The 18376-nt window shown below is 47.4% G+C and overlaps 1 protein-coding gene across 1 annotated transcript in view; it reads right to left on the bottom strand.

The window, feature by feature from the left end:
- The window catches only part of LOC117039522 (WD repeat-containing protein 18-like), a 42148-nt gene that overhangs the window by 21113 nt on the left and 2659 nt on the right, over nucleotides 1-18376 (bottom strand). Inside the window, exons 2-5 of the mRNA XM_033136664.1 lie at nucleotides 17082-17192; nucleotides 8841-8974; nucleotides 4229-4370; nucleotides 1732-1875 (exon numbers count right to left, since the gene is read on the bottom strand). Coding sequence (XP_032992555.1) covers nucleotides 1732-1875; nucleotides 4229-4370; nucleotides 8841-8974; nucleotides 17082-17192 — 531 coding nt within the window. The remainder of the gene's footprint in view (nucleotides 1-1731; nucleotides 1876-4228; nucleotides 4371-8840; nucleotides 8975-17081; nucleotides 17193-18376) is intronic.

The raw sequence follows: 18376 nt of genomic DNA on the forward strand, positions 1-18376 counted from the left end.
CAGTGACTGGCAGGTGGGCAGACCCACCCACCTGTCAATCACCGAACATCACTAAAAAACACTATGAGTGGACTCTCCACACCCTTCCTACGGCAAAAAGACCGGTATTGATGAACTGGAAAAATAACAATGCAGCTCGCTTTAATGATGGAAGATATGTACAACTTTGGTACACATGTGTTCATGTGTACAAACATAGGCTTGCCATGGACAAATTCAACAATATTTGGAATTCATTTTATCAATACCTGTTAGATTAAGGTCTGGTTAACTACAGTATCAAAATTTCCCAGCTTTTTGTGTGTGTGTGTGTGTAATGTACACAATATTTCGCCCCTGTATTGTTTTCTACAATGGTACTATCTGCTTCTTCTCCTTTTTTGTGTCTTATCTTACTCAGTGCACTTGTAATTTTGTACTTTTTATTTTTCAATAAATAATATAAAACAAACAAAATCTCTTAGGCCCAGGGGTGTCTTAACCTGCCCAACACCTGACATCCCACATAGCTCAGTGGCACTTTAAGGTAGGGCTGGGAGAAACACCTGCCTGCCCCAGAGAGCTGCTGCCAGTCAGTGTTGACAGTATGAAGTGACACAGAGCATACATACGGTACTTAGGTTCAGTATGTAAGGCAGGCAGGTTCCTTTGTTAACTGCCACATTTCACTTTTAATTTGTATACCGCCTTTCCTTCTTACAGTGCACAAGGCGGTCTACAGCAAGTAAGAACACACACCTTATATTAATCTGATCCAATACAGATAGTCGTAATAAAACATAACTTTAAAATGGAATGACCTATCTACAATAATAAAGTGCAAGTGTCTCTGCGTCCAGTCCCTGTGTCCGTGGGATTGCGCTACTGCGCATGTGCCCCACGGACAGCCGTTGGGACTTGGAGCACAGAGACTTCGGGCGGCCGGGTGAAACTGTTGAAGCGGTGGGTGTGCGCTCGCGTGGACTTGCTTCTAAGCGGCAGCGGCCGTTACAAGTGGTGGCGGGCGAGCGATGTCAAGCGAGAGCTGCTCGGTTGTTAGAAAAAAAACGAGATAAGCGAGAGCCGCTCAGTCAGCTCTGCGCATGTCCCCGGCGTTGCTAGGGCAACAGTTTGACCACGTATGTTCTAGCGCCTGTTAATTTAACGGGGTTAATGTCTAGTTTCAAATAAAGTAACATTCAGTAATGTATTAAAGGTAAAGGTAAAGGGACCCCTGGCCATTAGGTCCAGTCGTGTCCGACTCTGGGGTTGTGGTGCTCATCTCGCTTTATTGACCGAGGGAGCCGGTGTACAGCTTCCAGGTCATGTGGCCAGCATGACTAAGCCGCTTCTGGCGAACCAGAGCAGCGCATGGAAATGCCGTTTACCTTCCCGCCGGAGCAGTACCTATTTATCTACTTGCACTTTGACGTGCTTTTGAACTGCTAGGTGGGCAGGAGCTGGGACCAAGCAACGGGAGCTCACCCCATTGCAGGGATTCGAACCGCCGACCTTCTGATCGGCAAGCCCTAGGCTCAGTGGTTTAGAGCACAGTGCCACCCACGTCCCAGTAATGTATTAGAATATAATAAATAATACAGTAACATTAACACTCAAAACATCAGCAAATAATTATTAAACAGAAATTTGCTCTTAACAGTTACAATAAATAATTAGTACCGGTAAACTACAATCAATAGAAATAATGGCAAAGTCACAATGCATAAATGCCACATGTGGAATCGGACCTACCCAGGCGCAGAGGTCGACTTGGAAGATGGAGCCGTCCATGCCACCACAGAACATGTGGTATTCCGTGAGGTCGAGGGTCACCGACAGGACGCCCACGTCGAAGACGACAGAGAGGAGGAGGTCGCCAGAGGAGATCTCCCAAAGCTGGAAGAGAGGAGAAGAGGAACCATACAGATAGCTCCACTGGTACAGCACAAGACCCCTTAATCTCAGATTCGTGGGTTCGAGCCCCACGTTGGGCAAAAGACTCTAGATGACCCTTCTGGCCCCTTCCAACTCTACAATTCTAGGACCAATCAGCCAAGGGTGTACAAAGGTGGGCCAGGAATCCCTGCGGCTCAGACAGAACGGCAGTGGAACATGGCAGAGGGGCTTGGGAATGGATGGGCAATCTCTTTTGCAATTGAACATGAGATAAAACCGGGGGCAGAAGAAGAAGAAGAAGGAGAAGAAGAGTTTGGATTTGATATCCCGCTTTTCACTACCCAAAGGAGTCTCAAAGCGGCTCACATTCTCCTTTCCCTTCCTCCCCCACAACAAACACTCTGTGAGGTGAGTGGGGCTGAGAGACTTCAGAGAAGTGTGACTGGTCCAAGGTCACCCAGCAGCTGCATGTGGAGGAGCGGAGACGCGAACCCGGTTCCCCAGATAACGAGTCTACCGCTCTTAACCACTACACCACACTGGCTCTCAAATAACATTTGTTGACGTTATGACAGATGGCGGGAACCCTCTGTCTAGAAGAGGGAGAGGGAATGCCTCTCCTCAGATCAGGGATGGAGAAGGTCTGTGGCCCCCGCAAAAGTTGCTGGGCTCCAGCTCCCACCTTTCTGAGGAGGAGGGGCAGGTGTCAGGCAGGAGGGAGAAGCTGCAGGATCAAACCCCTCCTGCCCTCTCCTTCCCGTGCTCCCCAGTATGCTTAATTTTAAAGGAATCTGTTATTTATTTGTCGCAATTCTATCCCTCCTCTCTCTCCAGGGATCCCAAGGTGGCATGCCTGGTTCTCCCATTCCCCATATAATCCCCACAACGAACCAGCGAGGCTGAGAAGCAGTGGCTGTCAAAGGGCCACTGACGGCCGTCGCCATGAACTTTTGGGCTCACTTGGCTGAATAATGTTCAGGCCACAAGATCTGTAGCAAAGAATGATGTCGCCGGTATATGAATTATTATAGCTGATGCAGGCAAAACGCATAAGAGGGAGGCGTCAGCAGTCTTGGAGGAAACCGTAATGTTTGAAGACACACACACACACAAATCTTTATAGAAAAAACTCCCTGAAAACAGAAGAATACCAAGCGCTCCATACTGCAACATTTTCTTGCTGCTCCCATTTGCATCTGTACAAAATGTAGCCGTGTGCGTGTTTGTGTGCGTGTGTATGAGGCTGTGTACAGCACCCCACAACCTGAGAACCACCTGCCCCACAGCCTGCCCCGAATCAATCTGGAGGTGGGAGTTTAACGCACAATTAGGGAGTCAGTGTGGGGTGTAGTGGTTAAAGAGTGTCGGACTAGGACCTGGGAGATCAGGGTTCAAATCCCCACTCAGTCATGGAGCTCCCTGGATGACCTTGTGAGTCAGTCACAGTGTCTTAACCTACCTCACAGGGTTGTTGTAGGGGTTAAGTGAGAAGGGGTGGTGGTGAACAATGGACTCCTCGATTAAAAAGTGGGAGATAAATGCAATAAATAAGCTCTTCCGCTGACCTGCTGGAGAAAGCTGGAGGGGCCAGCCAGAGACAGACGTCAGTCGCCAACCCATAAAAGTCACAAAACGCACCTGGCTAATTTCTATCATTGGGGCTTCCCATTGGGCCATCTGGTGGCCACTGTGGGGAAAAGACGCTGGACTAGAGGGGCTTGATCCAGCTGCTGCAGGGCTTCCTTGCGACGCTTCTGCCCTGCTGTCAGGGCTGGAGTCAGATGCAGGTCAGCATGAAAGGCGCAGGGCTCCGTGGTCAGTGAAGTTAACTTTTTATTCAAGGAAGCGGCATACAACTTAGCAACCCTTCCCAGGTGGTCTTGCCCCTATGGAGCCGTTGCCAGGACTGAAGGTCCCTGCCTTCCACCTTAGGGCTCCTACTCTCCCAGATGTTTCCAAGCAGTCTCAAACTGTGTCTGCACACCTCTAGCCTCTGTTTTGCCTTCCTTGTTATTCTGCGTGTTCTTGGAGACCAGGGGGAAGGGCAGCTTATTGCAGCCAGAGAGGGAGACTCCCTGGTTCTTCTGCAGCCTCTTGACTCCCCTCCTCTGCTTCAGCCTGGATTCTGAACTGCTCCCTGTCACCGGCTCTTCCTGCTCACTAAACCCTCTTGCCCCTTCAGTATCCAACACCACCCTCCTCAGTGTCCCACCACCAATCCCTGAGCTTTCCTCCTCCAGGATTTCCCTTGGGGGTTCCCTGGCTGGCACCTCCCACCACTCCTCCCCGTGCAGCCAGTCCCTGTTACCTGAGGAGCAGAACTCCGCTCCCCTGGCATGCTGGCCGCCCTTACCTTCGCCGTCTGATCTAGGGAGGCCGTGGCGGCACGGGCCATGGGGCCGCCCATGCCGCAGCAGAGGTCCGTGATGGGGAGGCTGTGTCTCGACCACACATGGCGGGGCTCTGGGCTCTGGGCGTTCTCGGCCTGCAGCACGCTGGGGAAAGGGTGGAAGGAAGAGGCCTCAGCACACAGCAAGCGGGGCAAGGAAAGCGGAGGTCCCAGGAAACGCGCATGGCGGGTGTGAGGGAACGTGGCTCAGTTCCGGATGCAGTTGTCCAAATAAAAACAATGAAATATCTGCAGTTGGCTCTCCTCAAGCTTTTCACGGGAGACAGTGTTGGTTTTCTTATAGTCTGGACTCCCTGATGTTTGTATATCTAATGTATCTCTCTGTTGGAGATGTAATACGGACAATGCTTCTTTGAAACATATGCTTCTGCTATGTCGCACACTTACTAGGTTTTGGGAGAAAGTGCTGGCCTATGTAAACAATGCACTGCTGAAAAACTCAAAGATTTTCAGAGGTGAATATGCTCTTGAAACCATTGTATGGAAACTGACAACAGGACAGCGAAAATGGATTCTACGTGCCCTAATATTGGCCAAGAGACTGATATTGATGAATTGGAAGAATGGAGATACGATTCCCCTTAATCAATGGCTTGACAACATGACAATGTAGGAACAGCTTATAGACACAGACTTTCTTTGCATAAATACAATGATATTTGGAAGGAACTGGCACAGAATCTATTAGGTTATTGACAATTAAATGTGCATTAGGATAATAAGAATATACACAGCCGTAAATTCTCATATACAAAGCTGTATACACAGTGGGTGGCGCTGTGGGTTAAACCACAGAGCCTAGGGCCTGCTGATCAGAAGGTCGGCGGTTCAAATCCCCGCGACGGGGTGAGCTCCCGTTGCTCAGTCCCAGCTCCTGCCCACCTAGCAGTTCAAAAGCACATCAAAGTGCAAGTAGATAAATAGGTATCGCTCCGGCAGGAAGGTAAATGGCATTTCCGTGCGCTGCTCTGGTTCACCAGAAGTGGCTTAGTCATGCTGGCATGACCTGGAAGCTGGACGCCGGCTCCCTCGGCCAATAAAGCGAGATGAGCACCGCAACCCCAGAGTCGTCCGCGACTGGACCTAATGGTCAGGGGTCCCTTTACCCTTTACCTTATATTAAGGTATGGTAATGTAACTGTATATTTCCTTTTTTTCTTTTTCATTCACACCCACTTTTTCTTGCTTTCTTTTCTCCGCTGCCCCACCCACTTCCGCCTCCGGCCCCCTGGAGGACAACACGGCCCTCTCCCCAACATGATGACGTTTTGTATCTCCTGAAACTGAAGAGGTTAAGGGCTGCGAGATTAACTGAAGAGGTTAAGGGCTGTCCTTAGAGCACCCTCCGCCACTGGATGATGGTCGACAAACATTGGAGAGCAAAGGAGGCTGGGAACAGCGGCTGCGGGATCCAACCATGGGAGCCTCCCCTCCGGCTGCCTGTCCTTGTAGCCTCGATGGCCAAAGCAATTAAGGAAGAGAAGCCGCCTGTCAAAAGCTCTGCTGGCCCAGGGGGTCAGGGACGTGCTGGCATCTCCATGCCAACTGCTGCTTTGCTGTGGAGGGAGCCAGCAAAAAACTGTGGCGCAGCGTGCAAAGTTTTTTTGGGGGGGAGGCGAGGCAGAGGCTTCCATTGTGTCATTATTTCTGTCAAAGGGCCCCCAAAGCAGCCTGGTTAACTGGAATTGGGTGCCTGCTTGCAATGGGAGGCAAATAGAAGAAGGCTTGGCATCTTGGCAGCTCTTGCGCTACAAAACCTAAATTCTTCCAGGAGGAGGAGGAGGCTGCCCGCAGGGTCCCTGCACGAGTTGCTGTTCCACCCTCGCCTCGCTCTGATCAACCACTGGTCTGCGCGACGGGCTCAACCGCCACCATCCCACAACCCCGCCCTGGAAACTGCCTGCTGTGCTCTGCAAGAGCTGCAGTTCTGGGGCTGCATCAAAGCCAGCCATGGTGGGAAGCGTCGGAAAACGAGCCTTTGTTTTAAGAAGAGAGTCAGCCAGAGACAGACACGAGTGAGCCAAAAGGTTGCGGAATAGGAAACCTCTGCAAACGGAACAAGCAAGGTCGTCAAAGACTTTTGCCTCTTAGAATCGTCTGGTCGTAGACCTGGGAGGGAGCCCAAGGGTCAACTAGTCCAACCTCTAGGTCAGAAGGGATATAAACGGAGAAGGAAAGCAACCTTGGAGAGGTGCTGCCAGTTTATGTAGGCAACACTGAGCTAGATGGATCATAGAATCGTAGAGTTGGAAGATGGCTATTGTATCAGTCCCCCACAGCCTTAGGAGGAACGGTTGATACCAATTTTGGATAAACTGGATTGCTTTAAGAAATGGCAAAAGGACCTATCAAAGTTTATATGGCAGGGCAAAAAGCCTAGAATCAAGTTTAAGATCTTAACAGACTCTAAAGAGAGAGGAGGCTTTGCCCTGCCGGACTTAAGACTTTACTTTGAAGCAGCGGCCTTTTGCTGGTTAAAGGATTGGTTTAAACTAGAGAATGCTGATGTGTTGGACTTGGAAGGACACGATAATATGTTCGGTTGGCATGCATACCTTTGGTATGACAAAGTTAAGATTCACAGAACTTTTAAGACTCATATAGTTAGAAAATCCTTGTATCAGGTCTGGACTAGATATAAAGACTTGTTAGAGAGAAAGACCCCTAGATGGATCTCTCCAGTGGAGGCCAAAGCCTATAAGAGACCGAACATGTCTGCAAACTGGTTAAGATATATGGACATATTGCAGCAGGAAGGGGACTCTTTTAAGCTAAAAAGCTACGATCAAGTGAAAAGTCAGGTCCCCGATTGGCTGCATTATCATCAGGTCTATGAAACATTTAAAATGGACAAAAAAGTTGGTTTTCAAGTAGAAAAATCAAAACTGGAAACAGAACTGATAGAATCGAACTTTAAGAACCTTTCCAAAATGTATAATCTTCTGCTAGAGTGGCATACGAAAGATGAACTGGTTAAATCGTCAATGATAGATTGGGCGAAAGATGTAGGACATAATATTATGATGGATGACTGGGAGAGATTGTGGCAGAAAGGTATCAAATTCACTGCTTGTCATAGTCTAAGAGAAAACATAATGAAAATGGTTTATAGATGGTACTTAACACCAGTTAAGATAGCTAAGATGAATACCAGAATGTCAGATGTTTGTTGGAAATGTAAACATGCGAAAGGTACCTTTTTTCATATGTGGTGGTTGTGCCCAGCGGTAAATGCTTTCTGGGACAAGATTTACAATGAGCTTAAGAAGGTAATGAAAGTTACCTTTTGTAAGAAACCAGAGGCATTTCTTCTGAGCATAACCAATGAAGAGATACCCAGTCAAGATAGAGTGTTTTTTATGTATGCCACAACAGCGGCAAGAATTTTATTGGCAAGAACATGGAAAGGTGAAGAGATACCAACGGTGGAAGAATGGCAGATGAAGATGATGGAGTATATGGAACTCGCAGAACTGACCGCCAGAATCCGGGACCAGAGGGAGGAGAAGGTGTCACAGGATTGGAAAAAATTTAAAGACTATTTAATTAAATCAGTTAAATTGAATATTTGAGCAGAACTAAATAGAATATCGGCTTTAGTAGATTTATGTTAGATAAAATTGTCAAGAGGAAATTTTTTGTGCGAATGATTTATGTGTTAAAAATGTGTTAAGATTTGATGCTAAGATAAGATTTATAGCTGAATAGTTATTGGATTAAGTAAAATTAAGCATATTAAAAATTTGGGTAAATGTTAATTGAATAAGATATAAAGCTACCTTGAAGATATATAAGATTTTGAAGACAGTGGAGGGAATGGGGGAAGTCCCCAAATAGAGAAGATAGAAACAAGGAAAGTATGAAGATAAATGTTAGGTTAAGGTTTGTATAAGCTTCTTTTTCTTTTTATTGTCATTGTTTGATTGTGTTTATTTAGTATGTTTTATGTTTTATGGTGTTAATGTTGGTGTTTATGTTATGCTTCTTTTTTGTGTTTATGGAAAATAATAAAAACTTTATATATATAAAAAAAAGGAGGAACGGTTGAAGGAGCTGGGAATGCTGAGCCTGGAAAAGAGGGGACTGAGAGCGGATAGGAGAGCCATCTTCCAATCTCTCAAGCGAAGGCTGTCACGTGGAAGAAGGAACAAGCTTGTTTTCTCCTGCTCTGGAATCGAACCCATGGCTTCAGGTTACAAGAAAGGAGATTCTGACTCAACATCAGGAAGAACTTCATGACACCAAGAGCTGTTCTGACAGTGGAACGGTCTACCTTGAGAGGCTGTGGACTCTCCTTCCTTGGAGGTTTTAAAGCAAATGTTGGAGGGCCATCTGTCATGGATGTTTGAGCTGAGATTACTGCATTGCAGGGGGTTGGACTAGATGACCCTTGGGGTTCCTTCCAACTCCACCATTCTATGGTCTCTCACTCCCCTCCTTCCCAGGCTAAACATACCAAGCTCCTTCAACAGTTCCTCATCAGGCTTTGCTTCCACACTTAGGATCATCTCAAGTCACCCTCCTCTGCACACCTTCCAGCTTGTCCATCTCTTACCTGTACAGGTTCCACACTATCACGAGGCTGTCCTTCGCTCCAGAGAGGAAGTGGCTGCTGTCGTCTGTGAAGGCCAGGCAGGAAAGATCCTGGTAGTGTCGGTTCAGAATGGCAAGCAGGTTCCCGCTAGACACCTGGGGCAGGGAAGCGACCCCAACATATTTGGGAGGGGGGGAGAGAAGAGAAAATCAGGAGAGATTAGGAATCGAATGACGCCCTGGACCTGATTTGTCAAGGAAGAATGTGAAATATCAGAGTTCAACACCTAATACCCACTTTTGACACCAGATAGATATTGGATGTCTCTTGTACCCCAATATTTCCCTAACAAAACCACCTGCAAGCTCAGGACTAGCAGAGTTTTCCAAAGCTGGGTTTCCAGCTGTTTTTGGACTAAAATTTCCATCATCCCTCACCACTGGTCCTGCTAGCTAGGGATGGTGGGAGTTGTAGTCCAAAAACAGCTCTTTTGGAAAACCCTGATCTACAGTGTTTAAAAATGCCTCTCCAGGGTTGCAGGTGGGGGATATTCCAGCTCTGCCTGGATACAGCTTCGAGGATTAAGCCTGGGACCTTCTGAATGGGAGAAGCAGGTACTCTGCCGCCAAGCTATGCCCCTTCCTCTAAAAAAAAAGCAAGACTCAGGTCCGTGTGAAGGCTCATTTCATAGGAACGCAGGAAACGGGCTTTTTAGAGAATCAGCTGCTGGTCCACCTAACTGGTACTGTCAGCACTGGCTGGCAGCAGTTCTCCAGGGTTTCAGACTCAGAGGTCTTTCACAGCCCAGCGGGGGAAAGACCCTGGGACCTTCTGCATGCAAAGCAGTCACACCTCTGCTGAGTTAAAGTCCTTCCTCTAAACTCTAGAAATTAATAAATGGTAGGATTTTTTTATTATTTGGGATGTGGAGGGAGAAAAACAAGCTGCAGAGGAATTCCTGGACTAGCCTACGCAAAAGGACCTGGCCAAGCTAGGGCGACTTAGGAACAATAGAGGGCCATTGAGGATAACTGTCCTCCCCCCTTGCCCTGAGATGTGGACAGAGACGGGGGGACTGAAGGTGTAAATAGGTGACTAAACCATATTTCTTAAAGCTATGTCAGTCTCCACCATGTCTCAATTCTCCAAAGGACCACAGACCCTGGGTGGGAGCCTGGAACTCCCAGAGTCTTACAGCGGGTGGGGGAGGCACCTGACTCCCATGGACTGCAAGGAAATCAGCCCTGAAGCTGAGGCTCCAATACTTTGGCCACCTCATGAGAAGAAAAGACTCCCTGGAAAAGACCCTGATGTTGGGAAAGATGGAGGGCACAAGGAGAAGGGGACGACAGAAGATAAGATGGTTGGGCAGTGTTCTCGAAGCTGCCAACGTGAGTCTGACCAAACTGCGGAAGGCAGTGGAAGACAAGAGTGCCTGGTGTGCTCTGGTCCATGAGCTCACAAAGAGGCGGACACAACTAAACAACATTATATTCTAATGGATTTGAATGTTGCTTTATTTGATAAAGTTGTTTATTATGACTTCTTTTTGTCTTGGATCAGATTCTTATTAGAATCTGTGCGATCTTTGCTGTCTATTTTGTTGTTCCTTCAGCTCATAAACCGCCCTGTGTACAGTAATACAGAAAAGCGGTATACAAAAAGTGAAATGAAACCGTCCATCCAGCTTAATATTGTGTACACTGACTGGCAGTGGCTCTGCAGGGCTTCAGGCAGGGAGTCTTCCGCAGCCCTACCTGGAGATGCCCCATGGGAACGAACCTGGGTCTTTTTGCATGCAAAGCAGGTGCCCAGCATCTTCTTCCCAGGCACGCATATTCAAGGCTGCAGCCCAGTTGTCTACCTCTATATCCTCCTGTCTGATGACACAGTGACAAGGTAAGAGGCGTCAAGAGCAAGACAGAGACAGGAGCCTCGTAGCCTCGGGGCTGCTGCTTGGGTGAACCTGTAAGGAAGTCACAAGCCACTGAAGCCTGGCGTATTATTAGCCGCATCGTGGAATGATTTGCATTACAATAAGCGGACAGTTATCAGCCCTCTGGGAGTATCGCTTGAGCTGCTGATCTGGTTGGAGTGATGCCAAGGCTGCTCTCCTCTTCCAGAACCACCACCCATGGGATACCTGTCTGACCCCCTCCACTGGCAGCTTCTCAAAGGCAGGGCTTGAGAAAGTCATTTATCTCCAGCTGCCTTTTAACTAAGAGGCCGAACTTTTAAGCTCTGTATTGTTGCTGGGTTCAAATCCTCGGTTTTTTTATTCCTTGCAATGTGGTTAAGTTAAATACAGGTGTGATGCTGGCCTTTTGACTGCTGTTTCCACCTGCTTTGATTTTTAAAAATTTGAATCCTGTTCTGTGTCCTAAGGGAAGCTACCCTGATGAGGGTTCGAGTTTAAAGGCACACCAGAAATCTTTAAAAGAAATGTATTTTGATAACCGCCCTGCCCCAAATTGGTTACTGGACATGGGGTAGGGTTTCTGGTGTGCCATGGGGAGGGCGACTTGTCTGCCCTGAACTTTTCTGCACCCGTCTCAATTCAAAGCCGGATAGATAGCATAATAACTCTAAGGCTGGAATATAAGGTTACAGAAACACAGGTCTTGATTCCTGGGGGTTCAAGGAGTTCTGTATAGAGCTTGTGAGCACTTCATCCCAGGAACCAAGAGGAGGGCCTGAGAGATCTATTTTTTATGTTTCTATGTGTGCTGGAAGCTGCCTAGAGTGGCTGGGGTATAAGTAATAAAATTATTAATTATTCCTCCCTCCAGCTGCCCACTTGCTCACCTGCACAGACACTGCTGCTCACCCTAGGCTACCAGGGTGCAAATCGATCCACACTCACTGGGTGTAACTAACGTCACCTTGCAGGATTGTGACAAGGAAGAAATGGCAGGAGGCAGAGCACCAGGTTTGCTCCCTTGAGCTCCTTGGGAAGAAAGCCTCATGCCATTGCCTTTCCTCTCAATGGTCACCTGGGGGGGTGAGCCATTCCACTAGACTACTTCAGAGGGAGAGAGATAGGAAGCACCAGGCACTTCCTGCCCCTGAATTGTGCTGGCTGATCGTTATAGGAACCAGTGCCTGAGTCTGGATTTTCCTCTTCCCTCCCTGTTCCTTTCCCCTTGTGTGCCGTGCCTTTGTAGACTGTAAGCCTGCAGGCACCAGGGGGTGTATTGTATGAAAGCCATTCTGGGAGCATTTTGGGGTACAAATGCTCAAAACAAAATTTAAAAAAAGTTAAATATATATCTATATAAAATAAGCAGCGGTCAGTCCTAGCCAGGCTGATTATCAGCATCTCCCAATACTGATGCACCAAGCAGACGAGTCAGTTGATGCGAGGCTGTTCTGGGAGGGGCTCACTGGCAGATGGTCTTAGCCAGGCTGGAGAAGCCAGGGGGTGTTTTGATATCTTGGCAGCCAGGTGGAAAGGCTCTGCTGATGGAGGCAGAGGTGGGAAGGAGGAGCTGATCCAGACTTGTTACAACTCATGGAAGAGGAGGGGGCTGCCATGCTTCCCTGCTCTGATGCAGCCGGGCGGAAGGGCTGCTGACGGAGGCGGTTCTGAGGAATGCGGCAGACTTCGGAGACGGTACGCCGCAGATCATGATTGCTGGGGTGCCGGCAGCAGGTGAAGGGTCACTGGCTGCCCCTGGGCCCTGCTTGCGCAGAAGCATCCGGCTGGCCATGGAGGAAAAAGGGAATGTAGCAGCTGGTTGAGGGTGTGGAAGGAGGAAGGCAGGCAGGATCCTTGCCTCCACACCCCCACCAGCAAAGTTTGTCTAAAGATAAAAGAAATGACTTCTTCACGCAGCGCAGAATATGGAACCCCTTCCCACAGAAAGCACCAACTTGGGACGAAGGCAGCGCAATATATCGATATATTGCCCAAATCAGTTTTGAAGTCCCTATCATGATACCAATTTCATAGTTTTTGACCAGGCAATACATCACAAATCATGATGTGTTAGGGCTGGGCAATATTTTGACCATTCTGAAGTCTGTATCATGATATTGGTTTCATAATTTTTGACCTGGCAATTTATGGCGAATCATGGTGTGTGTGTGTGTGTGTGTTAGAGAGATACAAAAATCTCAATGCAGGGAAAACTGTGAAGCCAGCCAGTGCCTCTGCATAGCTCCATCTTTATTTCAGACATTGTGATATATTGCTATACAAGTGGTAGCTCTGGTTATGTACTTAATTCGTTCCGGAGGTCCGTTCTTAACCTGAAACTGTTCTTCACCTGAAGCACCACGTTAGCTAATGGGGCCTGCCGCTGCGCCGCCAGAGCACGATTTCTGTTCTTATCCTGAAGCAAAGTTCTTAACCTGAAGCGTTATTTCTGCGCTAGCGGAGTCTGTAACCTGAAGCGTCTGCAACCCGAGGTACCACTGTATTGTGATATTTAGCTAGTTATAAATAGTGATGCTCAAAACCAGGTATCGCCCAGCCTTAACTTGGACTCAGCAAATTTAAGGAGGGGAAGGCTATCAGTGGCTACTAGCCGTGATGGCTCTGCCTTCGCAGTTGGAGGCAGCAATGCATCTGAATCCCAGTTGCTGGAAACCGCAGGAGGGGAAAGGGCTCTTTGCGCTTGCATCCAGCTTGCAGGTTTCCACACTGAGGCATTTGTTTGGCCGCTGTGAGAAAAAGGATGTTGGTCTAGATGTGACGCTGGCCTGATCCAGCAAGCAAGCTCTACTTACACATTTCAGGTCACCAAAAAAAGGAAACTCAAATTTGATTCCATTACGGCTTTAAACTGTCCAAGCCGGATCTAATTATTTTGCAGCGCTGCCAATATTGCTATTAAGCCACCCACCACTTTCCCTCCCTGCCGCCACCCAAAGACACAAATGTGACCCCTTCTGGGCTTGATGGGTGGGTGTCCTTTCGCTTGCTTCACCCCGGGGGGGGGGGGAGGGTTGCTGCAAGCAAGCGTCTTGGGCTGCTGCGGCCAACTTCAAAAGGAGAAAGTTTTAAGGGGGGAAAGAGACGCCGTCAGCAGTTCCACGAGGCTCATCTTTTGCAACATTCATCCTTCTCCTCACCACCTTGCTCAAACGTGCAGAAGAAATTGGGGCAGGGACAGGATACTGGGTTGTGAGGCAAGGAAGGAGAAGAATCTGCAGCTAAGTGGAGCATAAGGACCCAAAGGTTGTATTTTTGGGAGCAGCGCTGGAGGGCAGCCAGGAGAACAGGATATGCTGCCAGATACCTGCTCAGGCTATATGTGCTCTACCTAGTGCGGCTACTTTCCGCTTCTTTCCCCTCTCTTGTAATGCTAGGACTCAGGGCCGTAGGATGAAGCTGAATGCTGGAAGCAGAGCTCCCTCCGTTGTGACAGGGCAGCTCCATCAGGCTCCTCTCCATATCCTCTCAGCCTCTTTATTATTACTATTAAGAGACTGGAGAAGCCAGTATAAGTTGCATTTTCAGCTGAATTTGGGGAAACCACTCGAAGCATCCGTTGTGTTGAGCTATTTAAATTGCTTTTGTTTGATGTGCTCAATGGAAACAGCTAAAAGTCTGTAAACTGATAATAAACCTGATTTGCAATGGGGGTTGAATAATTTCAATGGCAACTGTAGGAAGCAGAGCTCCCTCCATCAGATCTGCTGTGACAGGCCAGCTCCACTGGGTCTCCTCTCCCCTCAACTGTCATCTGGAGCAGCCTCAGTGGGAAAGATAGGAAGCAAGGCTCCTTCCATCAGATCGGCTGTGACAGGCGAGCTCCACTGGGTCTCCTCTCCCCTCAACAGTGCCAGCTGATCGTTACAGGAACAACTCTTTAGAAACTGGCACCCAAGTTTCTATTTTCCTCTTCCCTCCCAGTCCCTCTTCCCTTGTGTGTCATGTTTTCTTTAAGAATGGAAGTCTTTAAGAAGGGAAGGACTGTTTCATTTTGACTGTATGCAAGCTACTCTGGGAGACTTTTTGGTTGAAGAGCAGGGTAAAGCTGCTCTAACTAAATAAAACAATTAATTACACTGGGAGACTTTTTGGTTGAAGAGCAGGGTAAAGCTGCTCTAACTAAATAAAACAATTAATTACACTGGGAGACTTTTTGGTTGAAGAGCAGGGTAAAGCTGCTCTAACTAAATAAAACAATTAATTACACTGGGAGACTTTTTGGTTGAAGAGCAGGGTAAAGCTGCTCTAACTAAATAAAACAATTAATTACACTGGGAGACTTTTTGGTTGAAGAGCAGGGTAAAGCTGCTCTAACTAAATAAAACAATTAATTACACTGGGAGACTTTTTGGTTGAAGAGCAGGGTAAAGCTGCTCTAACTAAATAAAACAATTAATTACACGGGGAGGACTTCTTGGCATGGTGCATTTTTAAACTGTGGAATTCGTTCCTGTTAAGAGGGTGTGATGGCCATTGATTCTACGACTGCTTTAGAAGAAGATTAGACAAACACACAGAGGTGGCTACCATTGGCCACTTGCCACAACAGCTATATTTTACATTGTGATTTTACAACGTGAACCACCCTGAGACCTGCAGGTATAGGGCGGTATACTAATTTATTTATTTATTCATCATCATCACCATCTAGGTCTGCTGTTAGAAGCAGTAAATGCATCTGAATGCCAGTTTCTTGGAATTGCAGGAGGGAAGAGATCCTGCTGCATTCAAGACCTGGTTGTGGGCTTCCCTTTGGAGCATCTTTTTGGCCACTGGACTGGGGGAGGGGGGGCGCTCCCTTGGGCTGACCCAGCCCAAGGGCTCTCCTGATGGTCTCCTCTTGCATAACACCTGGCTGGAGATCTTTAAAATGGCAGCAGGAAAAGGAACAAAGCTAACTAATTTGGGCCAGATTGAAGAACTCACTTTCCCAGCCTTGCTCCTTGCCTAGGAAACAGAATTAGCATCATTTACAGGCGAGGAGACAAAGTCAGCTCCTGCCCCCTTGTGGCAAGGTCTCATTCTGCACATCAATAATGCTTCCAAATATCTTTTTTTCAGGTATGGTGGCAAAACCTGAACAGCTTATACCCACCCATTTGATTGGGATGCCCCAGCCACTTTAGGTGGTGTCCAACATATATAAAAACATAATAAAATACTACATGTTAAAAAGTTTCCCGATACAGATGTCTTCTAAAGGTTATTTATTACTCATCTCCTTGACATCTGATGGGAGGTCATTCCACAGGGTGGGTGCCACTACCAAGAAGGCCCTCTGCCTGCACCTAGTTTGCTGTTTAGATTGAGGAGGACGGAATACAGCATCCCATCTCCCACTGTTGCGTTCTGCCTCTTTGCTAGTGGCTCTATATCTGTAAGGTGACCTCCCTACTGGAGGTTTTTAAGCAGAGGTAGGATGGCCATCTGTCATGGATGCTTGAGCTGAGGTTCCTGCATTGCAGGGGGTTGGACTAGGTGACCATTGGGGTCCCTTCCAACTCTACGATTCTATACTGAAGTGGCTTCTACAAAGGCTGAAGCATTAAGGACCAAGCATGCAGAAGGTCCCGGGATCAATTCCTGACATCCCCAGGTAGGGTTGGGAAAAACTCATTACTTAAAACCCAAAATAAGCCAAGCATCAGGCACATTTTGCACCTGGATATCACCCACTTGCGACCGAGTGAAGATGAATGGGTGACAGGATGGCACCTGACATCTCCACCTTCTGGAGGTGTTTGCCTGGAGATCCTTGGATCTGGACTGTTTTCACACACTAATACCCCATCCTGTAGAATTCTGTCTGCTACATTTTGTCTGCACAATCGGAATGAATTTCAGGAACCAAAATGCTTTTTCTGTGCAGCCTAAGCAGGAGTGGTGAACAGCATTATAGTGAATTGTTGTTGCTTGCCTTCACTCCCTCCCCCCCCCCCGCCCTGCTCAGAGTTGTGAAGAATATTCCTATGTTATGAATGGTCTGAGTCACCATTAGGAAAATGAGGTCGGAATAGGCCAGTATATATGCAGACTGTCCCTGGATCAAGTGACTTTCCTTCTTTTAAGTTCTCAAAGCTCTTAACCTGGCTCAAGGTTGTCATCTGAACTAATGTTTAACTAAAGGGAGAGTGCTTTTGGGACCTGGTTCTGCTTGTGGGTTTTCCTGCTGCCACCTGGGGAGCCACTGTGAGGACAGGATGGAGGACTAGATGGGCCATTGGCCTGATTCCACAGGCTCTCCTTGTGTTCTTATGAGGTTCTCCAATCCTGCTGAAGGCCATCACTTCCTCCCACCCACCCACTTTTGCCACCTTCCTCACCTCCCAGAGGTAGATGCTTTCGGCGATACCTGCCAAGATGTAGAGACCGTTGGGAGCTGCAGCCAAGCAAGACACCAAGCCTGGGCAGATTATCTTCTGCTGGAGCTGATCCTAGGGACAAATAGGGACAGTGGAGGAAAAGAGTATTACCGGCATTTCTTTGTTACTTATTAAAATATTTCTGTACTGCCCCACACATCAATCTCTGGGCAGTGTACCACAATAAAAACACACACACCCTAATACCACAATAAAAAAATGGGAAGGTTCAGGACAGATAAAAGAAAGTCCTTCTTCAATGCAGCACACAGTTAAACTGTGGAACTTGCTTCCACAAAAGGGTGGGATAGCCACCAACTTGGGTGGTTTTAAGGGACAAATAAACAAATTCATGGTGGAGAGGTCTATCAATGGCTAATCACTGAAATGATATGCTCTGCCTCCACAGTCAGGGGCAGCAATGGTTCTGAATACCAGTTGGTGGAAATCGCAGGAGGGGAAAGGGCTCTTGTGCTCAAGTCCTACTTCATAAGATCACGGAACTGCAGAGTTGGAAGGGACCCCGAGGATCCTCTAGCCCAACCCCCAGCAATGCAGGAATATGCAGCTGCCCCATTGAAGCTGCAACCTTGGCATTATCAGCACCATGCTCTAACCAACTGCGCTATTCAGTTGGACTTTCTTGTTTTCCACAGGCATCTGCTTAGATGCAGGGAGAATGCTGGATGCTGGACAAGATGGGTCATTGGCCTGATTCAACAGGCTTCTTATGTCAGTGAGTAATCATTAAAAAAATTAAAAACCCATACTGGAATGGAAAGCTGATCAGATGCTGAAAATGGATGCACCAAGAGAGTACCCACTTGTGGATAGCTCAGTCAGTAGAGCATGAGGCTCTTAATCTCAGGGTCGTGGGTTTGAGCTCAATGTTGGGCAAGCGATTCCTGCATTGCAGTGGGTTGGACTAGGTCAGTGTTTTTCAACCTTTTTTGGGCAAAGGCACACTTGTTTCATGAAAAAAATCACGAGGCACACCACCATTAGAAAATGTTAAAAAATTTAACTCTGTGCCTATATTGACTATATATAAAGTAATTCTCTTGAATAGGAATCAAATAAACATAAAGAAAGTATTTTATAATTACTTTATTATGAAATAGTAAGTAAACAGAAATATGAAAAATTATAAAATACTTTATTCAGTGCGCAACCAGGGCCTGTTTGGCTGAACACAAAGCTGATATTCTGGCTGGAATTTTTCCCACGGCACACCAGGCAACATCTCGCGGCACACT

The sequence above is a fragment of the Lacerta agilis genome, chromosome 18 (assembly GCF_009819535.1).
Source record: "Lacerta agilis isolate rLacAgi1 chromosome 18, rLacAgi1.pri, whole genome shotgun sequence".
Taxonomy (NCBI): domain Eukaryota; kingdom Metazoa; phylum Chordata; class Lepidosauria; order Squamata; family Lacertidae; genus Lacerta; species Lacerta agilis.